The 19,090-nt window shown below is 36.6% G+C and overlaps 1 protein-coding gene across 2 annotated transcripts; it reads left to right on the forward strand.

Moving 5' to 3' along the window:
• Window positions 1-4,883: 4,883 nt before the first annotated feature.
• LOC135787474 (myelin and lymphocyte protein-like) lies at window positions 4,884-14,865 on the forward strand. 2 transcript variants are annotated; one of them, XM_065297458.2, is made up of 5 exons: window positions 4,884-5,040; window positions 10,911-11,075; window positions 12,239-12,376; window positions 13,392-13,468; window positions 13,605-14,865. In XM_065297458.2, exons 1-4 carry the CDS (start codon window positions 4,966-4,968, stop codon window positions 13,464-13,466), a joined length of 453 nt encoding a protein of 150 aa, XP_065153530.1. In that variant the 5' UTR covers window positions 4,884-4,965; the 3' UTR covers window positions 13,467-13,468; window positions 13,605-14,865. The 2 variants fall into 2 exon arrangements, with proteins under 2 accessions (XP_065153530.1, XP_065153529.1); XM_065297457.2 differs by having other exon boundaries at window positions 13,392-14,865.
• Window positions 14,866-19,090: the final 4,225 nt, after the last annotated feature.

The raw sequence follows: 19,090 nt of genomic DNA on the forward strand, positions 1-19,090 counted from the left end.
TGTACTGGAAGTTAAATTTGGTCCACAAAATCTTTTTGTTTTTGTTGTTTATGTTGCTGCTAAAACCACATTCTGTTTCACAAAAGTTGCATTGTCGAGGACAAAGATATGGGATTATTTTTAGAAACCTTTTAATGAAAGGTTCTTGAGAAACAATAAATGGTTCTTCTATGCCATCACTGTGATAAACACTGAGCGAATGTAGATTATGACCAGGAAACTTGTCTTATTTTCATGCTGGTTTCTGTCATCACACTTCCAGCATTTCTAGAGGAATAAAGGAGAACAGGTGTGACAACATTCCATCTTTTAAAATGAACTTGAAATCCACCCTATCCAAGTCTCTTCCCTATGATTGGAACTTGTGTGTGTCATCGACCACCTCATACCTGAAACAACGTATTGCCCAATCATTTATTCTTTCGTCCCTGGTCTGCAACAAACCATCAACAGAAAAAAACATTATTTGTCATGACAGTGATGAGTAAACTTAAATAGTATCATTTACAGAAGATGCTAGTATTTAAATGTGCGTGTATGCGGGTGTGTTTCAGGCCAGTTTGAAGGTGCGGGTTTCCAAGGCGTTCATACTTCACCACTGTATAGGAATTTTAAGTTAGTAAGATGACACACCTGGTTGGCTTGCTGCTGTAAAGTGTTGGAGCCCAACACACACACACACACACACACACACACATTTGGAGAGGTGTGGACAAAGATAGACACTTTCTTTTAATTGAAGATGAATTTACTGAGCGAGTGCGAATATTTTTTCTTATATAAGCATGTGCATGAGTGTGTAAAAGATGACGTTTCATTTTGAATGTGCTTTCACTTCTTTATGTGTTTATAAAAGTGGCGGTAAACAGCAGCTACAAACAGGCATTGTTCAGAGCTATGTAACACTACCCATAAGCAGCCAGGTGTGTTTATAAATGTGTCTTCATCAGACTCGAGCTCCGTAAGCCATCCAGACAATAGTAGGTTTCTGTAAGAGCCGGTCCGTCTGACCCACAGCCTCTCACCCTGGAGAGAGAGAGAGTTTTTGTTTGCTAAACCAGCTGATGTGTAACTCCATTTACTTGGAAATGAAAAGCCACGGAAACCTTTTAAGTTTTATTAGTAAAATACACCCTGGCTTTACACTGTCAACAAACACCGAGTCTGCTGTTGGGTTATAAGCACAATGTTATATGAAATGACTGGTATCCATGGGTATGATGGTTAAACATTCACCTGCATTGTTTAAAGATAGTATTTACTACAGTAGCAACAGTAAGGGAGGTTTCAGTTTGCTATCCTTCTAAACCTCACCCAAAATATCAAGGTGGTGTATGGTGGTAAAAACTGGGTGGACAACCAGTAGGTCGTATAGGTTTAAAAACATGAATTTCAAGCCTTTACTATCATACATACACACTCAAGATTATATATATATAATCTTGAGTCAGTATTTAGGGTAAACTCCCCTTCCACTTGAGCAATAGCAGGCAGCTGCAGGATCTCTAAACCTAATTTCACTTAAATGTACATATTTCCTCCATTTTCTGTTTGTATCTTAATAAAAAGGGTGAAAAATAAATATGGATGGATGGACATTAAAACAACTTTGCTAAAACAACAAAGATGGTGATGGTGGCCTAAACTTTTGCATAAAAAACAAATAATATATATATATATATATATATATATATATATATATATATATATATATATATATATATATATATATATATATATATATATATATATATATATGGGGAATCAGTGTTAAACTTGCAACAATTGAACTAAAGCTTGCCCATTTAAGTAGGTCATCTAACCTAATAATGTTTCTTGTAGAGACTTTCCACTAAACTCACAATGAAACCACACAACTTCCTGCAGAATGTGGTTGTAGGTTTAGTTTAGGTTTGGGGTTCAGGGTAGTTTGGGTTAGGAAGAGTTTTGTTTTTAATGTCATCGGTGCAGCTCATTGCATCCTTTAGCACTTGGACTGCTTTCAATTATACACATCACCTCATGTAACAATCAGTACTGACATACTTTTATGTCTCTTATCCTTTCCACTTCTGGATCCATGGTTTTCTGATGATCCCCAACCACCTTATCCATTTTAGATGTGGTTCTCCACATGCTTTTTCCTTTGGACAACAATGATTGTTTATATATTAGCAACAAGTCAAACAAAACCATAATCTCAAACTAATGAATCTACATGTCCAATAAAAGTGAATCATGACTGTACACTTTACTGTTGTTTTCCCCCATTGTATTCTTGTGTTTGTGACATTCCTTGTAAAGTACATTTTATCGCCCTCATCGTATTCTAAACCTATGAGTTTATTCTGTTGAACACAAAAGAAGATGTTTTGATAAATGATCGTAGGCAAACAATTGATAGTACCCATTGACTTCTATGGTATTTGTTTTTCTTACTATGAAAGTTTGTGGGTACTGTCAACTGTTATACCATCATTTATTAAGATACTGTATTTTCTTTTGTGTTTAGCAGAATAAAGAAACTCATACAGGTTTAAAACAGTGTGATTAAATGATGACCAAACTGTATTTATTTGAGGGGGGGGGGTTTAAATTATATTTAATATTTATATATAGAGTTTGCCAGATTTACATTTTACTGTTGTGCACTTGTATAACTTTTTATTTGACAAATAACAATCTTGAATCCTGATGTATTATAGAGTCAACTACATTACATTTATCATCTAAAAAATCTACTTAAATCCGTTGTGATAATAGGTGATGATGTGTGGTTCTGTAGCTCAGTGTGAAAAATGCTGGGTTATTTTTAACCTAGCATTGGGTCAAAAGGGGACAAGCCCAGGCCGCTGGGTTGTATTTTAATCCATGCTGGAATGTTTCAACTCAAAATGTTTAAAGGGAACATTTCACATGCATTTTTAAGATGTCTTTGGTGTCCTATGTATGTGAAGTTCAAAATACCATATAGCTAATTTATTATAGCATGTTTAAATTGCCACATTGTAGGTGTGAGCAAAAATAAAAAAAGCTTGGGTTGGATAGTTCCGATTAAGGGGCGGTATAATCTCCTTCTGACATCATAAGGGGAGCCAAATTTCAATTAACTATTTTTCCACATGCTTGCAGAGAATGGTTTGCCAAAACTAAGTAACTGGGTTGATCTTTTTCATATTTTCTAGGTTGATAAAAGCACTGGGGACCCAGTTATAGCACTTAAACATTGGAAATGTCAGATTTTCATGATATGTCCCCTTTAACCCATTGTTAAGTCAAATATAATAATTTTCTGGGTTAATTTAACCCTTTTTGACCCAACGCTTAAAATAACCCAGCATTTTTTAGAGTGTAGAGCATTGCATTGGTAGTGCAAAGGTTGTGTGTTGAATTCCTATCAGTGGGACAGTACCCTTTGAAAAGGTCCTAATATGTACCATTTAGGTATCAATATGAACCCCTTTACAAATGCATACTTTTACTATACTTATAAAAAAATGCTGGGTTGTTTTTAATATTGCACCAAACAAACTGCTGGGTTAAAAATTCCCCAATGCTGGGTTATTTCAACCCAGCCGTGTGTTTTGTCCAATATTTACCCAGCATGGGTTTTAAACAGGGGTGCCCAAGCTCTCTCCTGGAGGCTGCTTGAAATTTTCTAGTATTCTTAGCAAGACCTTAATTAGCTGCTTCAGGTGTGTTTGATTATGATTAGGGTTAGAGACGTCTACGGCCCTGTCCCAAATGGCGCACTTCATGTGGACTTTCGGTCTTGTGGCCTTAAATTGCGCGTTCTCGCTTAGTCTACGAGTCCGTAGGGTGTTCCATCTGTCATTTTTACGCTTTGAAGTGTGCTCATCAGCGCCTCCTTTGCCTCCTTGATGCGGTTTTCAGCGAAGCCCGCACTGCAGCAGGCTTCGTGCACTTTGCCAACCCAGAAGTCCTTGCGAAAGGGCAATCAGACCAATCACGGAAGGGAGTTAACACTGATGTGCAACTTCTCTACCTATTTCCGGTGTGATGCTCGAGTCTGTCCCAAAATACGACTCCGGTGCACCCACGTGGACTCGCATCAAGGGTCCCTAAAGTCTGGACTACGTGATGTCATCAAAGTGTGGACTCTGAGGAGGACCACAAGTCCGGAGTGTGCCATTTGGGACAGGGCGTACATGACACCAGCCCTCCAAGAGAGAGTTTGGGCACCCCTGGTTTAAAACAACCCAGAGTGTCTGTTTCTAAGGGTTTAAACTTTAGAATATATGTTATAGTTTGCTTTTGATTAAAGCCTCTGCCGAATGCACAAACTCGATAGGGAATTTTAGAAATAAGTTCTGCATTGTGCAGTCCAATTGAAAATCATAGCATATATTGTACATCATGCTGGGAAAATATCAGCATTTATGAACAGAAAGGCATATAATCTTTTTCTCAAATTCTATCAACTTTCTCCTTCATCTCTTTAAATGAAAGTAAAAGTAAATGAAATTTCTTAAAGAAGGGCAACTCATATCCTGCACCAAAACCTCATCCTTTAATGTGTTCTTTTATTCTTTTCTTGGTATTTGATTTATCTGCAAAATGCTTGGCACCTGTATCATAAATACTGTATATTTATACTTTGGAAGAAAACATTTATCCATACAGATTTTAGCTAAATTTAATATACATACGTTGAGAAAAAATTTAAACCACATTTTCAAACATATGTAACGTATTTAAATGCATTCCCAAACATTTGTATTGTGCAAAGGAAACATCTGAGATGTAATCAGACCAGTTTTTACACAACACACAAAGAGATCAACTGAACTTTTATTTGAATGAGAAGTGCAAATGAACCAGAATAAGAGGATGGGGAGGGACATTGTGAGGGATGTGTTTAAGAAGTCACTCATTCTCCCTGTTCACATTTACTGAGAGCTGACACCTGACAGTCTTCTAGTACCACATACACACACATACACCATGGCTGGATCCGTGTTGCCCAGTGGTGGTCAGATTTTTACCACCATGCCTGATATTCTCTTCATCCCAGAGTTTGTAAGTATGCAACCAGTAATTTTTTTTTAATACAGATATGTTCAGTACCTGTTGAGTATTATAATGATCAAATCATCTGGCACCTAGAGCAACAGATCAGCCTAATGTAATTAATTGTGCTTTATTCTGAGTGATTTATTGATTTAATGAAAGTTTTGAAGACATATTAGAGTTTATGACTATGGGAGTGTTGTAAAATGATTCTGCGATATTGCTTGAGTTGATGGTCACTGCAAATAATTTTTGGAAAACATCTGCTTTGCTTTTAATTATTTTATTTCATGTGGATTTTAATTTTACTTCGCACAAATGACTTTACTTTCAATAAGAAAACGCAGGTGAGTCATAGCAGCTTATTCTAATAAAGATGACTAATCAAACTGTATGTTGAGACACACCTGGCATTTACATTTGTTTTTGTATAGTAGCCTGAAGCACATGTATTATGTTTCTAGTTACATTCAACAGATTTTACGAAATTACTGCAGTATATATTGTGGCTGTACTGCTTTACACCACCTTTAAAAACTTTTCACTTAACACACAAAAAATATTTCAATCTAAAAGCATATACTTAAATTATTACATTTAGACAAATTATCTACTTATAGGTATAGTGCTAGATGTGAATACTGAAAAGGAAATACTGCAGTCGAATCCTTAAACAGGAAGTTATTGAGAGTTACAAAAGCCTGAATTAGAGTATATTGTAAGGCTGTTTACTGTGGGGCGGAGCTGCTTGTAAAATAACTGCACCCTCTTTGCACATTGTGATGTCTGTATCTGAATGGAATACAGGTTTATGTGTGCGGTGAAGCTTTCAAACTACAGGTGTGTTGGCGAGACTTGCAAGAATATGTTAAATATAAAATGATAGTATAGGTAGGTGAGAAGGGTAAATATTCATTTACCCAGACGACATAAACCCATATGAGTTAAAATTCTTAAAAAAACTGTCAGTTTCCCTTTACAAATGTAAGTAATGTGTACTGTAAATTGTTTGTTGTACTTTATTGTCCGGCTGTAACGATGCTGGTGTAGGAAGGACGACAAAGACGAAGGAATACCATAAACAAATAAACTTTTTAGACCGGACAAGGACTGGGAAAACAGGGAAACCTAAATAATGGAGCTGGTGAGGGTAATAGATGACAGGTGACGATGATTTGGAGATGAAGAACAGGTGCAGGAGTGTAAGGGATGCTGGGAACTGGAGTCCATGGGGAGATGACTGGGGAAAACACACAAGCAAACAGACTAGGATCGTGACAGTACTCCCCCCTCCCGGAAGGTGCGGCCTTGCACCTAAAAAGAACAAAGTAAGGGAGGTGCAGGCAGTTCAGGAGGACAGGGAGGTGAAGCCCGCATTGGGAGCCACAGGGGTGCCGCCTTAGCAGGAAGCCATGGAGGAGCCGGCAGAGCAGGAAGCCTGTGGTCATGGGGGTATTGCCCCCAAAGATTTTCTTGGTGAAGCTCAGAGGGATGTTCAGGGAAGCGTAGGAGCTCAGGGCAGAGTTCGGGGTAGAGTTCAGGAAAGCTAGGAGGTGTTGGACTAAGTTCAGGAGCGCCAGGGGGCGCTGGACTGAGTTCAGGAGTGTCAGCAGGCGCTGGGCAGAGTTAAGGAGGATGAGTGTGCCCTTCGTTGGGGTCAGGAGAACGAATGCACACCTCGCCGGGACTAGGAGAGCAACATGCACCTCTGGGGACCCAGGAGAATGAGTGTGCATCTAGCGGGGGCTAGGAGAGCGGACATGGGCTCTTGCAAGCCAGGAGAATGAGCATGCATCTCGCTGGGCCTTGGAGAGCAAGCGTTCACCTCTTGGAAGCCAGGAGAAAGAGCGAACCAGCTTGCATGTAGCAAGGCGAAGCCAAGGATCATCCAGTTCCAACCAAAAGGATGTGTTTAGTTTCATGTCGTCCCAGCTCACGTCTATTAGTTCCACAAACTCCTCAGTAAAATCCTCCAGAGGCCATCCATCTTTTTGAGGAAAAGCAGTCTGAAGTCCATTTTTGGGTCCGGTCTATTATAACGATGCTGGTGTAGGAAGGATGACGGAGACGAAGGAATACCATAAACATAAACTTTAATGAAACCAGGAACATAAGGAGCATACAGGCTCAGAGACTCTACACTCAACATCAATATTAAATAACGTAGACCGGACAAGGTTTGAGGAAACAGGGGAACTTAAATAATGTAGCTGATGAGGGTAATAGATGACATGTGATGATGATTTGGAGACGAAGAACACGTTCGGGAGAGTGAGATGACTGGGGAAAACACTAGGGCTGCGTTCAGCCCGACAAACGTTGTACACACGGTGATGCGTTAAACGCCCTGTTGAAGCAAGAGTTGCAACTACGGTAGCTGAGAAGGCAAATATTTGTGTTATTTTTTAAATGTTTCCGGAGCCTGATCAAATCGTTATAAATATGGGTTTAATACTAAAATACGCTTGATGTTACAGTCACTGCCCTAACCGTCCAGAATGAAAGAGAACATTTCAACTCGGACCTATTAGATCTGTCTCTTTGGTACCACATGGTTTATTTACATGTTGCTGCTGATTGGTCTGCAGTTCTGACACACCCACCAAACAAGAGAAAACTTATCACAAACCCCATTGCACACTGGTGCGCACTGTTTTGGCTTAAACTTAAATGTGCCCCAGCATTTGCTGAAAACAATAAAAAATACAGCATTTACTTCATAAAATAAAAGAATAATATTTCACTTAACTTAATTCAACTTAAAATTTCTATCTCTTCCAACGTGTCAAGTTTAATGCACTAAATTCCTAATGCACTAAAACTTGAAATAATTTGTAATAATGATTGCTCTGTCCAACCTCTCCACTTAGTTTTGATTTAACCGAGCATAACGTTTTTATTTTAATTTGTTAAATTTACTTAAGTGTTCACATCATCTACTTGAAAGTACATCGTTAAAAGTAAAAGTTGAGTCAAAAAAAGAATACTATAATTTTAAAAAACAATTATTAGTAACGACTAATTTAAGTTAAATTGAAATTTAAGTAAATTTTTTTTTAATATTTTAGGTAATACCAATTGAAGTACTTTTTACAACCAAAGTGAGAAAAAAGTAACTAAAAGTTTATAAAACTATTTTTTTGTGTAGTTGTTACCAACTGAATTACTGTAAAAAAAAATCTTGACTATCTCTATGTCAGTCATTAAATGTGCTTGATTCTTCGCAAAAATACACACCAAACTGCGTTTTTGACACGTACTTTTATTATTGTGGAGGGAAATACAACATGATGAACCAAAGCAAATACTGATCACCTGAATAGTGACTTCACAGAAAGTAATTTACAACAAAACCTGGATCTTAAACATTGATGACCTTTAATTAACAAAGATTAAGCTCTCATCTCATTTTTCTTGTAAAAATGCATATAGTTTTCTGTTATGGTTAGAGTGTGGGTTTGGTATTAGATATTTATAACTACTGCTTTATAAAAACAATAGCAGTCTATGGAATGTCTTCCTTTAAATAGATAAGTAATTGTGTGTGTGTCACATTTTTGTCATTGTTATCAAGTGAAAAGGAAAAACTGTATGTGTGTGGCACAGAATCAGAACAATCGAGCACCCTCAAGCATCTCACATTTCTTGTTTCCAAACCTTTATTATAAATGAATAGTTGTGGATCTGGGTGTTGATTGGTAAAATACACAATAACAGCTATGACACACTGCATACAGTCTAAAAATGTCTGGGTTATTTTTGACCCATAATGGGTAAATAATTGGACAGAACACACCGCTTGGTTAAAATTGACCCAATGGTGGGTTGTTTCAACCCAGATGCTGGGTTATTATTATATGCCATAGTTGCATAACATCCACCCAACATTGGGTAATTTTTAACCCAGCATGTGTTCTGTCCAATATTTACCCATTATGGGTCAAAAATAACCCAGTTATTTTTAGAGTGTGGTACCAATGGTATAACAGTATTATATTATTGTATTAAAATGTGTGTTACAGTCTTTATATTCTTTAAAGGATCTAAAGTCACTTTTTAAATTTGCTTAATGAAATTATGTGACTCATTTTATTATGTAGTAACTGTTTTATAAAAGTAAAACTGCACTTGAGTTTGTGTTATGTTGTGAATTTAATCATTATATTTATAATCTAGCAGAATAATAAAATAAAATTATTAAGTAAATATATCGCTGCTTTGTTTTGTAGTCATGAGGTGGCACTCAATTCTTAAGAAATTCTTGCCACACCCATTAAATAAGTCTGAAACTGAACTAACAAGAATGCCCTGCTGAAGCACCACAGTCTTATCATGCTGGCATCAAACCCACAACCTTCCAATTACAAGTGACTCTCTAACCCAGGGCTAGTCAACTGGCAGGCCCGCCAATCATCTTTATCCGGCCCGCTGGTCACCTTTGGCCGTTTCTCAATCGGAAGGCTGCAGCCTCCGGAGGTCGCATATGCAGACTGCATAAGTCATCAAGTTAAAGTCAACTGAGCATTACATTCACAAATCATAAGCATATTACAACAATTTACGATTAACTAAGAATAATAGTCAACTTTATAATTGTTAAAATTCTTAAATAAGACTTAATGACGTATGCAGCCTGGAAATGCGACCTCCGGAGGCTGCAGCCAACGACCATAGTCTGATTTAAATTCAGCGTGGTTACTTTTACCTTTCCACTGTACAAGACAACACAGAAAGGGTCTATGTGGGGTGCCTACCATCTGCAGGTGCGTGATTATCTGATACAATTCGAGCTTTGGATGCATTAAAGAAAATAAATGCATGTGACGCGGCGACCGGAAGTGATGTATTTCAGTGTGTTCCAATCAAAACTGTGTGCGAAGTTAAAATTATTAATTATTTTTTGTTTTACTTTATCAGTAACACTTGAATACTTTAATTACTGGTAAGTAAATTATTAACTATACATATATTCGTAGATTAAAGGTTCTCTCCCATGACAGATTTACGATTAAACTACATTTTCATTATGACTGCCACTAGGGAGCGAACTCCCGACAGTTATATTTTTATGTAATGTACAATGGAAAGGCTGTTTAGCCTATATATCTATAAAATATTAAAAAAGAAAACATGTAGTGCAATTTTAGTCATTAGCAGAAGACTGGCTATATGTTGTGAATACTTGACATTAACAATTAATGAAAGTTAAACAGTTATAAACAAAATATGTTTAGGAGTGTTGATCTTTTACACTTTTACTATTAACATTTGGCTCTTACATGTTAAACTGCAATTGTTTTTAAATATTAATAAAGAAAATATCAGTTTTCAGTAATTAAAAGGCTTTTAAATTTCATTTTTTTAAATGTATGTTTTTAATATGTTTTTTAAAAATATACTACAACAAAAGTAACAAAAACGACAACAACACACACACACATATATGGTAAAAGTAAAAAAAATATCAAAAGTAAAAATAGGGGTAAAAGTTTGGCCCACGTCATATTTACAATTTTAAAATCTGGCCCCCAAAGAAGAGTAGTTGAAGACCCCTGTAACCAATAGGGTCCAACTGATCCATATCACTTTAAATATTAAGCATGCACAATGTACATTATTCATAATTCACCTTGTTGATTTGCATCTGTGTTGTTTGCATATGTTTATGATTACTTTATCGCTTGGAACAACAGCCAAATTACTTGTGTTGATTGGATACTGTACACCAGCAGTGTACATTTAACAACTGTGATGTTGCCTGTTAATCTAATCAGCCATTCAGCTTGCAGCAACTCAGTCCACTGAATGACAAAGCAATAGATGAAAACTCTGATTTAATGGTCTTATGATTATGCTAAATATATGTTTGATTGGTGCAGGTGTTTGGTGGACTGGTGTGGACCTTGGTAGCTTCCACACGTGTGATATTAGCGAATCCTCTTGGCTGGGTCATGTTTGTGTCCATATTCTGCTTTGTCTTCACCACCCTCTGGTTCCTCATATTCATTATTGGTAAAAACAAGAGCAGCGCCTGGCCTGTCCTGGTAAGAAATTTCAGTTAATGCAACTAAAATGTTTTTTTTTTAACTGGTAATGAATAACATACAGTACTATTTGAAAATCTCTTGGAGTAGTGTAATGTCAATATTAAAGTTTGTGAATATGGTGATCTTACAATACAATGCTATAAAGCAACATACCATCCACGACAATTTACTATGTATTAATATATTATTACGGATGTTGGCGGGAGTATCATTTAGTAAAGTATGAATGTTATTGCATGTATAACAAGAAATTTTGCAATTACTTTTATCCGATTGGTCACATGGTAAATGTTGTTTGGATTATAAAGTCAAATTATCTTAAGTTCACACACTGTCAGAAAAAAGTAAAAAAAAAAAAAACCTGGTCCCAACACTGTAAAAAAATGCTTATTTAAAAGTTTATTTCAATTGGTTATGCAAGTTAGTTGAAGCTACTATTAAGTTTTTGAATGCACTGTCAGAAAAAGGTACATGAAGTACAAAAGTTATCATTGGGGCAGTACCATTACACTTTTGTACCTAGAATTCTGTACCTAGATGTACTCAAAAGTGTCTGTACCAAAATAGTACATTAGGACCTTTTAAAAAGGTACCGTCTCAATTACAAAAAGATACAACTTTTGTAGTTTTAGTTCTGCAGTGTAGTGATGAGTTGACATAACTTATAAATCAAGTTTGAATAATTTAGCTTAATTTGAAGTAAAACTTATACTGATATACTGAGTGTATCTGTCAAAATACACCTTTACACCTAAAGAGTTCATATTAGTACCTCAGAGGTATTGCATAATGGTACCAAAGGTATCCATATCTGTACCTAAATAAAACAAATTAGGACCTTTTGTCCCAGTGACAGCTTTGACCATTTTTTGACCAATTTGTTTTGAAAGTAGACTATGGACTATTTATGTTCCACAAAGTGAAACAAACAAATAAATTTTCTCTTAATTTTGAAAACATGTATTGAAGCAGTCTGTTTGTGTTGCATATGCTATCCTCCTTTAAAATAAATAACATTGAATTTAATTTTGCTATCCAGTGTAGTGACATTCATACAATAAAAGTCCAAATATTTTGGGTGGCCTACTGTACTGTATAACACACACTGTCAAGACACAACACATCTAAACACTGTTGTCCTGTCTTCTGTTTCTCATTAGGATGTTATATATCATTCCATTGCTGTGCTCTTTTATTTGAGTGCCTCTGTGCTTCTGGCTTTAGTGACCTTGGGTTCGAAAACAACGCCGGATTTTCCAGAATTGTTCAAGTTCTACCAGATTTTCATTTCCGCTGTGGTAAGACTCAGTACCTGAACCGGTACATCAGCTTATATTAGCAGTGACAGAAATCACGGATAATTTTGAATGCATGAGAAGCTTTTCATGTAATTAAGTTGCCAAACATAAAATGTTATTTACTGGATATCTGCCCCACCTGTAAATAAGCGGACATGTTCATTAAAAGTGGACAGACCCTTTATAAATCATTCACTGTCTAGCAGTGAACTAAAATGTACATACACTTACAGTAGGGAGCATGTACACCAACTTGGGTTATTTTTTATTATTCACATTTACACTTTTCACTCAGCCGTCCAATCACAGTAAAAAAAAGGGCGGGACAAATATCATAACAACCAACCGCTGCAACATACAACGACTGATAAACAAAAAAGTATCATATCTGGGTGCTCGGCGTTGAGCGCAGAAAAAAAACGGACAAAACCCACCAGCTACTGGCGTTTTTGAAACGTGTGGAAACATCTAAATACATACTCTAGTCACAGGCATAAACGCATTGGTGTACATGCCCCCTTAGATATACAGCCTGCTGGGTAGAGCTCTAATTTATGCTCCTTTGAATTACGAGGGATCCTATATTCCATATTCAAGAATTAAGACCCTTTCTACTGTAGATTTAGTCTCTTGCTGTTGTTATTATCTACATACCCCATACACAGACGTATCTTCTTTTTTACCAATCTCCCTGTCCAACCAGCTGATAAAAAGTTCTGGTAAATATGTATATGTACTTATCTAAATAAAATGTGAGAATAACACTTTAGACTAAAAATGCTACTGGTTTTGGTTAAACTATTTGGAACCTAAATTTGATTCAAACTGACTGTAAATTGTCGTATGACATGCAGTGAGTTAGTTCATAAATAAAAAAATTGATCGTATTACTTTTGGTAGGTATAGTATGTCACAATTCAACGAATCCCTTCCAATACTTAGTAACCTGTGAAGCCATGTTTGTGACCCTGAACTAGAGTGACATAAAGCTTAACTTTTTAACTTGTGTTTACAGGTGTTCGCCTTCGTTACCACATTGTTGTACTTCATTCACGCAATCCTCTCTGCTCTCCGATGGAAGTCCTCTTGAAAGTATGAAGCTATAGAAATGAAACACTTTTTTAGAAAACATCACTGAAAAGCACCAGATGAACCAAACAACAAAATATACATATTACAGCAAATCCTTACACCCTTACCCAAAGTAATCATCCGTATCAACCAACAGGATACCAAGGACAAACCTACCACCTACACTAATTAGCCAAACAAACGAGGAGGATATCAGAGACAGATATTTACCTTAACCAGCTAACCAGTCAACCAGCAGAATATCAGAAAAAACATCCTACCATAACCAAGCACTTATGTTGACAGGATATTTGAGGAGGTGCTTGATATGAAAGTAGGAGGTGAAATGTTTGTATTTTTTTTCTTTAATTTCTGTTATTTTTCTTTTAATTTTTCCTAACATATCTGTATTTCTGGTAATTGGAAATAAAAATTAAATCTTGATTTATGATTTTTAGGTGGTCTGTATGGATAATTTTATTTGATTTTATGCATATGTGTTTGAGCTGTCAAAAACCAACAACCAAATTTTGTATTTGAAAATAGTTTGTGTATATAACCTGGAATGAGCCTTTAAAAAATAAATCAATGTGATATGTATAGTTCTGAGAAATTATACTTGATATTGCTTGATTGTGTGTATTATCTAGAATAGGCATCTACAGGTGCAGATTTCATGGTCATAGGGTCAATTCCCTATTATGTCTATTTCACACTGGGCATGATGAAGCGATGCAAATGTGAGAAGCAATGACATGCTGAAATATAAACAATAGATCTTTATGAAGCCTTTCATAGGCTTCATAGAAGACGTAAACACAGAAGAAGCATAAAAGTAAACACAAAAGAAGACAAGCAGCGCTAAGCATACATACAAATATATAACTAATATTTTAAAAATACATATATCTTCTCTTTATTATTTACATTTTACTCTTGATTTATTTGGGCTGCTATTTATCATATACACCTTGATGTAATGTGTTTATTCATTAATATTCATCAGTGCTAACATAAAATGTAATTATTGTATGCAGTGATTTATTTTTATAAAATTATTAATATTCACATTTTGGTTTTCAGCTCAAAATAAATAGACATTCAGTATACAAAGTGCTTCTTTATGGTTCCTTTTAGTTAACATTAAACTTAGAATTATGATGTCACACAGGTAAATGTATTGCAATATCTGTATGTAACTTGTTATTAATACTTGTCAGAAACGCTGCAGCAATAAAAGTCTGACCATTTTATAGTTCAAATATGACAATATGAAAACTTTCTTAAATCTGATCTCATGTTTATGTGTATAATGATAATACAGCATTTTAATATCATTCTGTAGAACATCCTGTGCTTCTTTAAGCATGAGTGCATTCGATATCACGTCATCTTTTAATAAAGCAATAACTGACTAATTTCCATTGCTCAAGAGACCTCTGGAAAAAACTTTGTTCAAAATTCTTAAATCAAGATGTATTTTCTTGATGAGCAAAATGATGTAAGAAAATACGTATAGTTAAAACAAGCAAAAATATCTGCCAATGAGGTGAGAAATTTTTGCTTAAATTAAGTGTTTAAGAAAAAATAAATCTTATTTTAAGATTTTTTTCTCACCCCATTGTCAGATATGTTTGCTTGTTTTAATCACAAAATCACTTAAATTGTATATTTTTTGTCTAAAAACTAGACTTATTTTCTTACGTCATTTTGCTCATCAAGAAAAAGCATCGTATCAATTTTTGATATTTCTACTAAAAACAAGACAAAAATACTAAGTTAGAAAGTCATTTTTGCAGTGTAAGTCGCACAGGTATTGCTTGATTTTTCAGAACATTTTAACCAAATGCTTTCAAAAAGTGGTGGGGACAAAAAGAAATGTGCAAAACAAAACTGGTCCCAGTTGGACTTTCATAAAAACGTTGGTTACAGGAAGTGATATCAATTTTGCAAATGCTCAGAAGAAAATTATGTTTCCAGTATGGATCGAGTAGTGACAGGTACCAACATTCTTCTCAGTGGTGAAAGACAATAGGTAGACAAGCCAAATAGTAAGTGCGGCTTCCTAGTGGGCAGGGGCAAAATGCATTGTCGTGAGCACCACCTAATGGGGAAGTGTGAAGTAGCACATCAATTGTTACGTGCTCAGTGTGAAAGTTTGGCCCATTGGCGATTCACATTGCTTTATTGCATCACGCCAGGTATGACAAACCCTTTACTATTATAAGGTTCACTCTCAGAAATAAAGGTACAAAACTGTACCTTTTCTGTCACTGGGGCTGTACCCTTTCAAAAAGTACAGCTTTGCACCTAAGGATTTCATTTTAGTACCTTAGTGGTACATACTGGGACCAAAGAGAGCTTATTAGTACCTCAAAAATACATATTAGTATTTCAAAGGTACATATTGCTACTAAATGTGTACATATCTGTACCTAATGGTCCATACAATTACCTTCTTAAAGGGTGCTGCCCCACTGACAGCCAGGGTACTTATTTTGATTTTTTTCTAACAATGTAGGTCCTAAAGGTACGTTAATCTACCCAAAATTGTATTCTGTTTTTATTAATGTAAAGGTACCAAACGGAAACTTAGGGTACAGCCCCAGTGACAGAAAAGGTACAGTTGTGTACCTTTATTTCTGACAATGGATTGCACAGATATTTTACACATATTAAAGTTAAGATATTTTTTTGCATTGTTCCAAAGAGAGAGAGAGAGAGAGAGAGAGAGAGAGAGAGAGACAAAGAGAGAGAGAGAGAGAGAGAGAGAGAGAAAGAGAGAGAGAGACATTTGAAAAATCCATGTAGGGCTGGCCGATATATATCGGGGGATTTTCATGCGTGTTTTATCAGTAAAGACGGTTCCTTGATTATTAGTAATTCACCATCAGCTGCTTTCAGATGGAGCGGCATTTACTACACAGAGCCGTAGTTCGCTGACAATCGTGCCAATTTCGCATTAATTATCAAGGACGTATTGCCTGCGATAATTAATGCGATATGGCCCAGCTTGTCAGAGACGAAGAATATTCCCTGGAGACACAACTCCAGGGAATGGTTTAAGGATATATTTATTTTGCTGTTCTTCGAACCTTTTCAGGTAGTTTCATGATAATAAAGAATAATGATTTTGTTTGACGAGTGTTGCTTTTTCAAATGCATGTTATAAACGACTAGCCTGGCTCCGCCCTCCTACGTGCTTCCGCTTAATTTTCATTTTGCTTCAGCAGTACGTCTGGGACTGCTCTGTAGATTTTCATTTTCTCCTGCAAAAATCTGCAGGTCCAATCAGTGAACAGAGGGGGGTGGCTAAAAATGATGACGTTGAGGTTGTGGGTCAGTTTGAGTTGTAGTTCAGTAATGGCAGCGGAGAAAGACGTGAGAAATGCTATTCGGTCCGTTGTTGCAAAGCTGCCGAATATACAGAAGTTAAAGCCGGAGCAAGAACCAGGTTTGCTAAGTTTTGTTGGTCTGATTATTCGTACTTGATGTTTCCGGACGGTTTCGGCGCATGATATACGTCACGACCACACGTTAGCGACTGCGTATGGCAGATCCTGAGTGACTCTGCGCAGATCCAATAGTTTTAAACTTCAACAGAGGACCTTCAGGGCGATTTATAGTCGTGCGTAGGTCCTACGGCGTAGCAGCGACGGCGTAGGTTCCGCGTCGGTTTTCATTTATACTTGTGCGTCGCCGTCCGCGTCGACGTGCAAACACGCGCGAAACCGCTGGTTGGCAGTAATCACGCGTGTAACCACAGTAGCAGCAGAAGTCGTCACAGAAGAAGAAGCTAAGCAAGTTAACCCACAAACGAAGAAGAAATAGCAACTTGTTGTGTATAATTTGAGAAGACCAGCAATGATGGAAGTAAATAAACAGCGACTTATGTTGCAGTTTGAGTTAAATCACTCCTCAACTTGGCTCATCTTTGTTTTCATTGTCTCAAACGGAAATACCTATGACGCAGTTTTTTTTACCTGACGGGAGGGGTTCTAGTGGACCAATCACAGCGCTTACGGTCCGCGTAGAGCCGACGCGCTGTTAGAAATTTTGTGAGGTGCGCGTCAGGCTACGCAGAGCTACGCACAGGCTACGGATAGCCTACGGCGTAGCTATGGCGTAGGACCTACGCACGACTATAAATCGCCCTTAATGGAAGTAAAGGGCGATTTATAGTCGTGCGTAGGTCCTACGGCGTAGCAGCGACGGCGTAGGTTCCGCGTCGGTTTTCATTTATACTTGTGCCTCGCCGTCCGCGTCGACGTGCAAACACACGCGAAACCGCTGGTTGGCAGTAATCACGCGTGTAACCACAGTAGCAGCAGAAGTCGTCACAGAAGAAGAAGCTAAGCAAGTAAACCCACAAACGAAGAAGAAATAGCAACTTGTTGTGTATAATTTGAGAAGACCAGCAATGATGGAAGTAAATAAACAGCGACTTATGTTTCAGTTTGAGTTAAATCACTCCTCAACTTGGCTCACCTTTGTTTTCACCGTCTCAAACGGAAATACCTATGACGCAGTTTTTTTACCTGACGGGAGGGGTTCTGGTGGACCAATCACAGCGCTTACGGTCCGCGTAGAGCCGACGCGCTGTTAGAAATTTTGTGAGGTGCGCGTCAGGCTACGCAGAGCTACGCACAGGCTACGGATAGCCTACGCCGTAGCTACGCCGTAGGACCTACGCACGACTATAAATCGCCCTTAACGCTTTGCAATGGAGCGTGGCAAGACTCTCTGTACAAATGAAATGAATGTACGAGAGTCTGGTTGGACCAGGCTAATAAACGACTCAAACTAACAGTGATTTCAGATCGATAAAGACTTACTGATCAAAAGTGGTAGTACATAAAATTATTAATTTTATATAATGAAGTATATCTTATATATCATTAGCGCAATTACACATAGGAGTATTATAATTTTTTCTGTCCACCTAGTTTATGTAACATTTGAATACCATTCAAAAGTGTTGGTTCACTTTTTACTTATTATTTTTTTCACATATAACTATAATAGCAAATTCATTAAAACTATGGAATAACACAGATGGAACTATGCAAGTCAATACTATGACTGAAAAAAAAAATCCAAAACAAATAAAAAACAATACCTGGTGACAAAAAAATATAATGACAAATGTATCCAGGAATTGAATTTGTTAGTGTAGTTCATGCAAGGTTTAATAAGTTATTTAAGATAAAGTTAAAATATTTACTTACTGTTATAAAATAATGAGAAATAAAAAGATAAAAAACACTGTTTATATTTTTTAAGTATTATTAGGCCTATATGTTAAATAATAGATTTAAACAGTAGATTTACAAAAAATATTGTCCTTTTTTATTGTTAAAGTAGTTATGTGGCCCCAAGCCAATTAGAGTTCTAATGGTTCCCATTACAAATACCATTATGATCCATCAGCTGTTAACCCAGTGATTCTTGGGAATTTGGATAAAACAGGTTTAAATTTTGAAAAAAAAGTTAGTTAAATTACAAAATCTGAAGGTATATCATTATAGACCTAGGTCTTGGCTGTTCAGCAATTTACTGGTGCAACCTCCCCTGTTTGTGTTTTTTTCATTAAATAAGCGTTTTTCCAGTTATTACTCAAGCCTCAACATTTACTTTAAGCCT

Source organism: Paramisgurnus dabryanus, chromosome 17 (assembly GCF_030506205.2).
Source record: "Paramisgurnus dabryanus chromosome 17, PD_genome_1.1, whole genome shotgun sequence".
NCBI lineage: Eukaryota > Metazoa > Chordata > Actinopteri > Cypriniformes > Cobitidae > Paramisgurnus > Paramisgurnus dabryanus.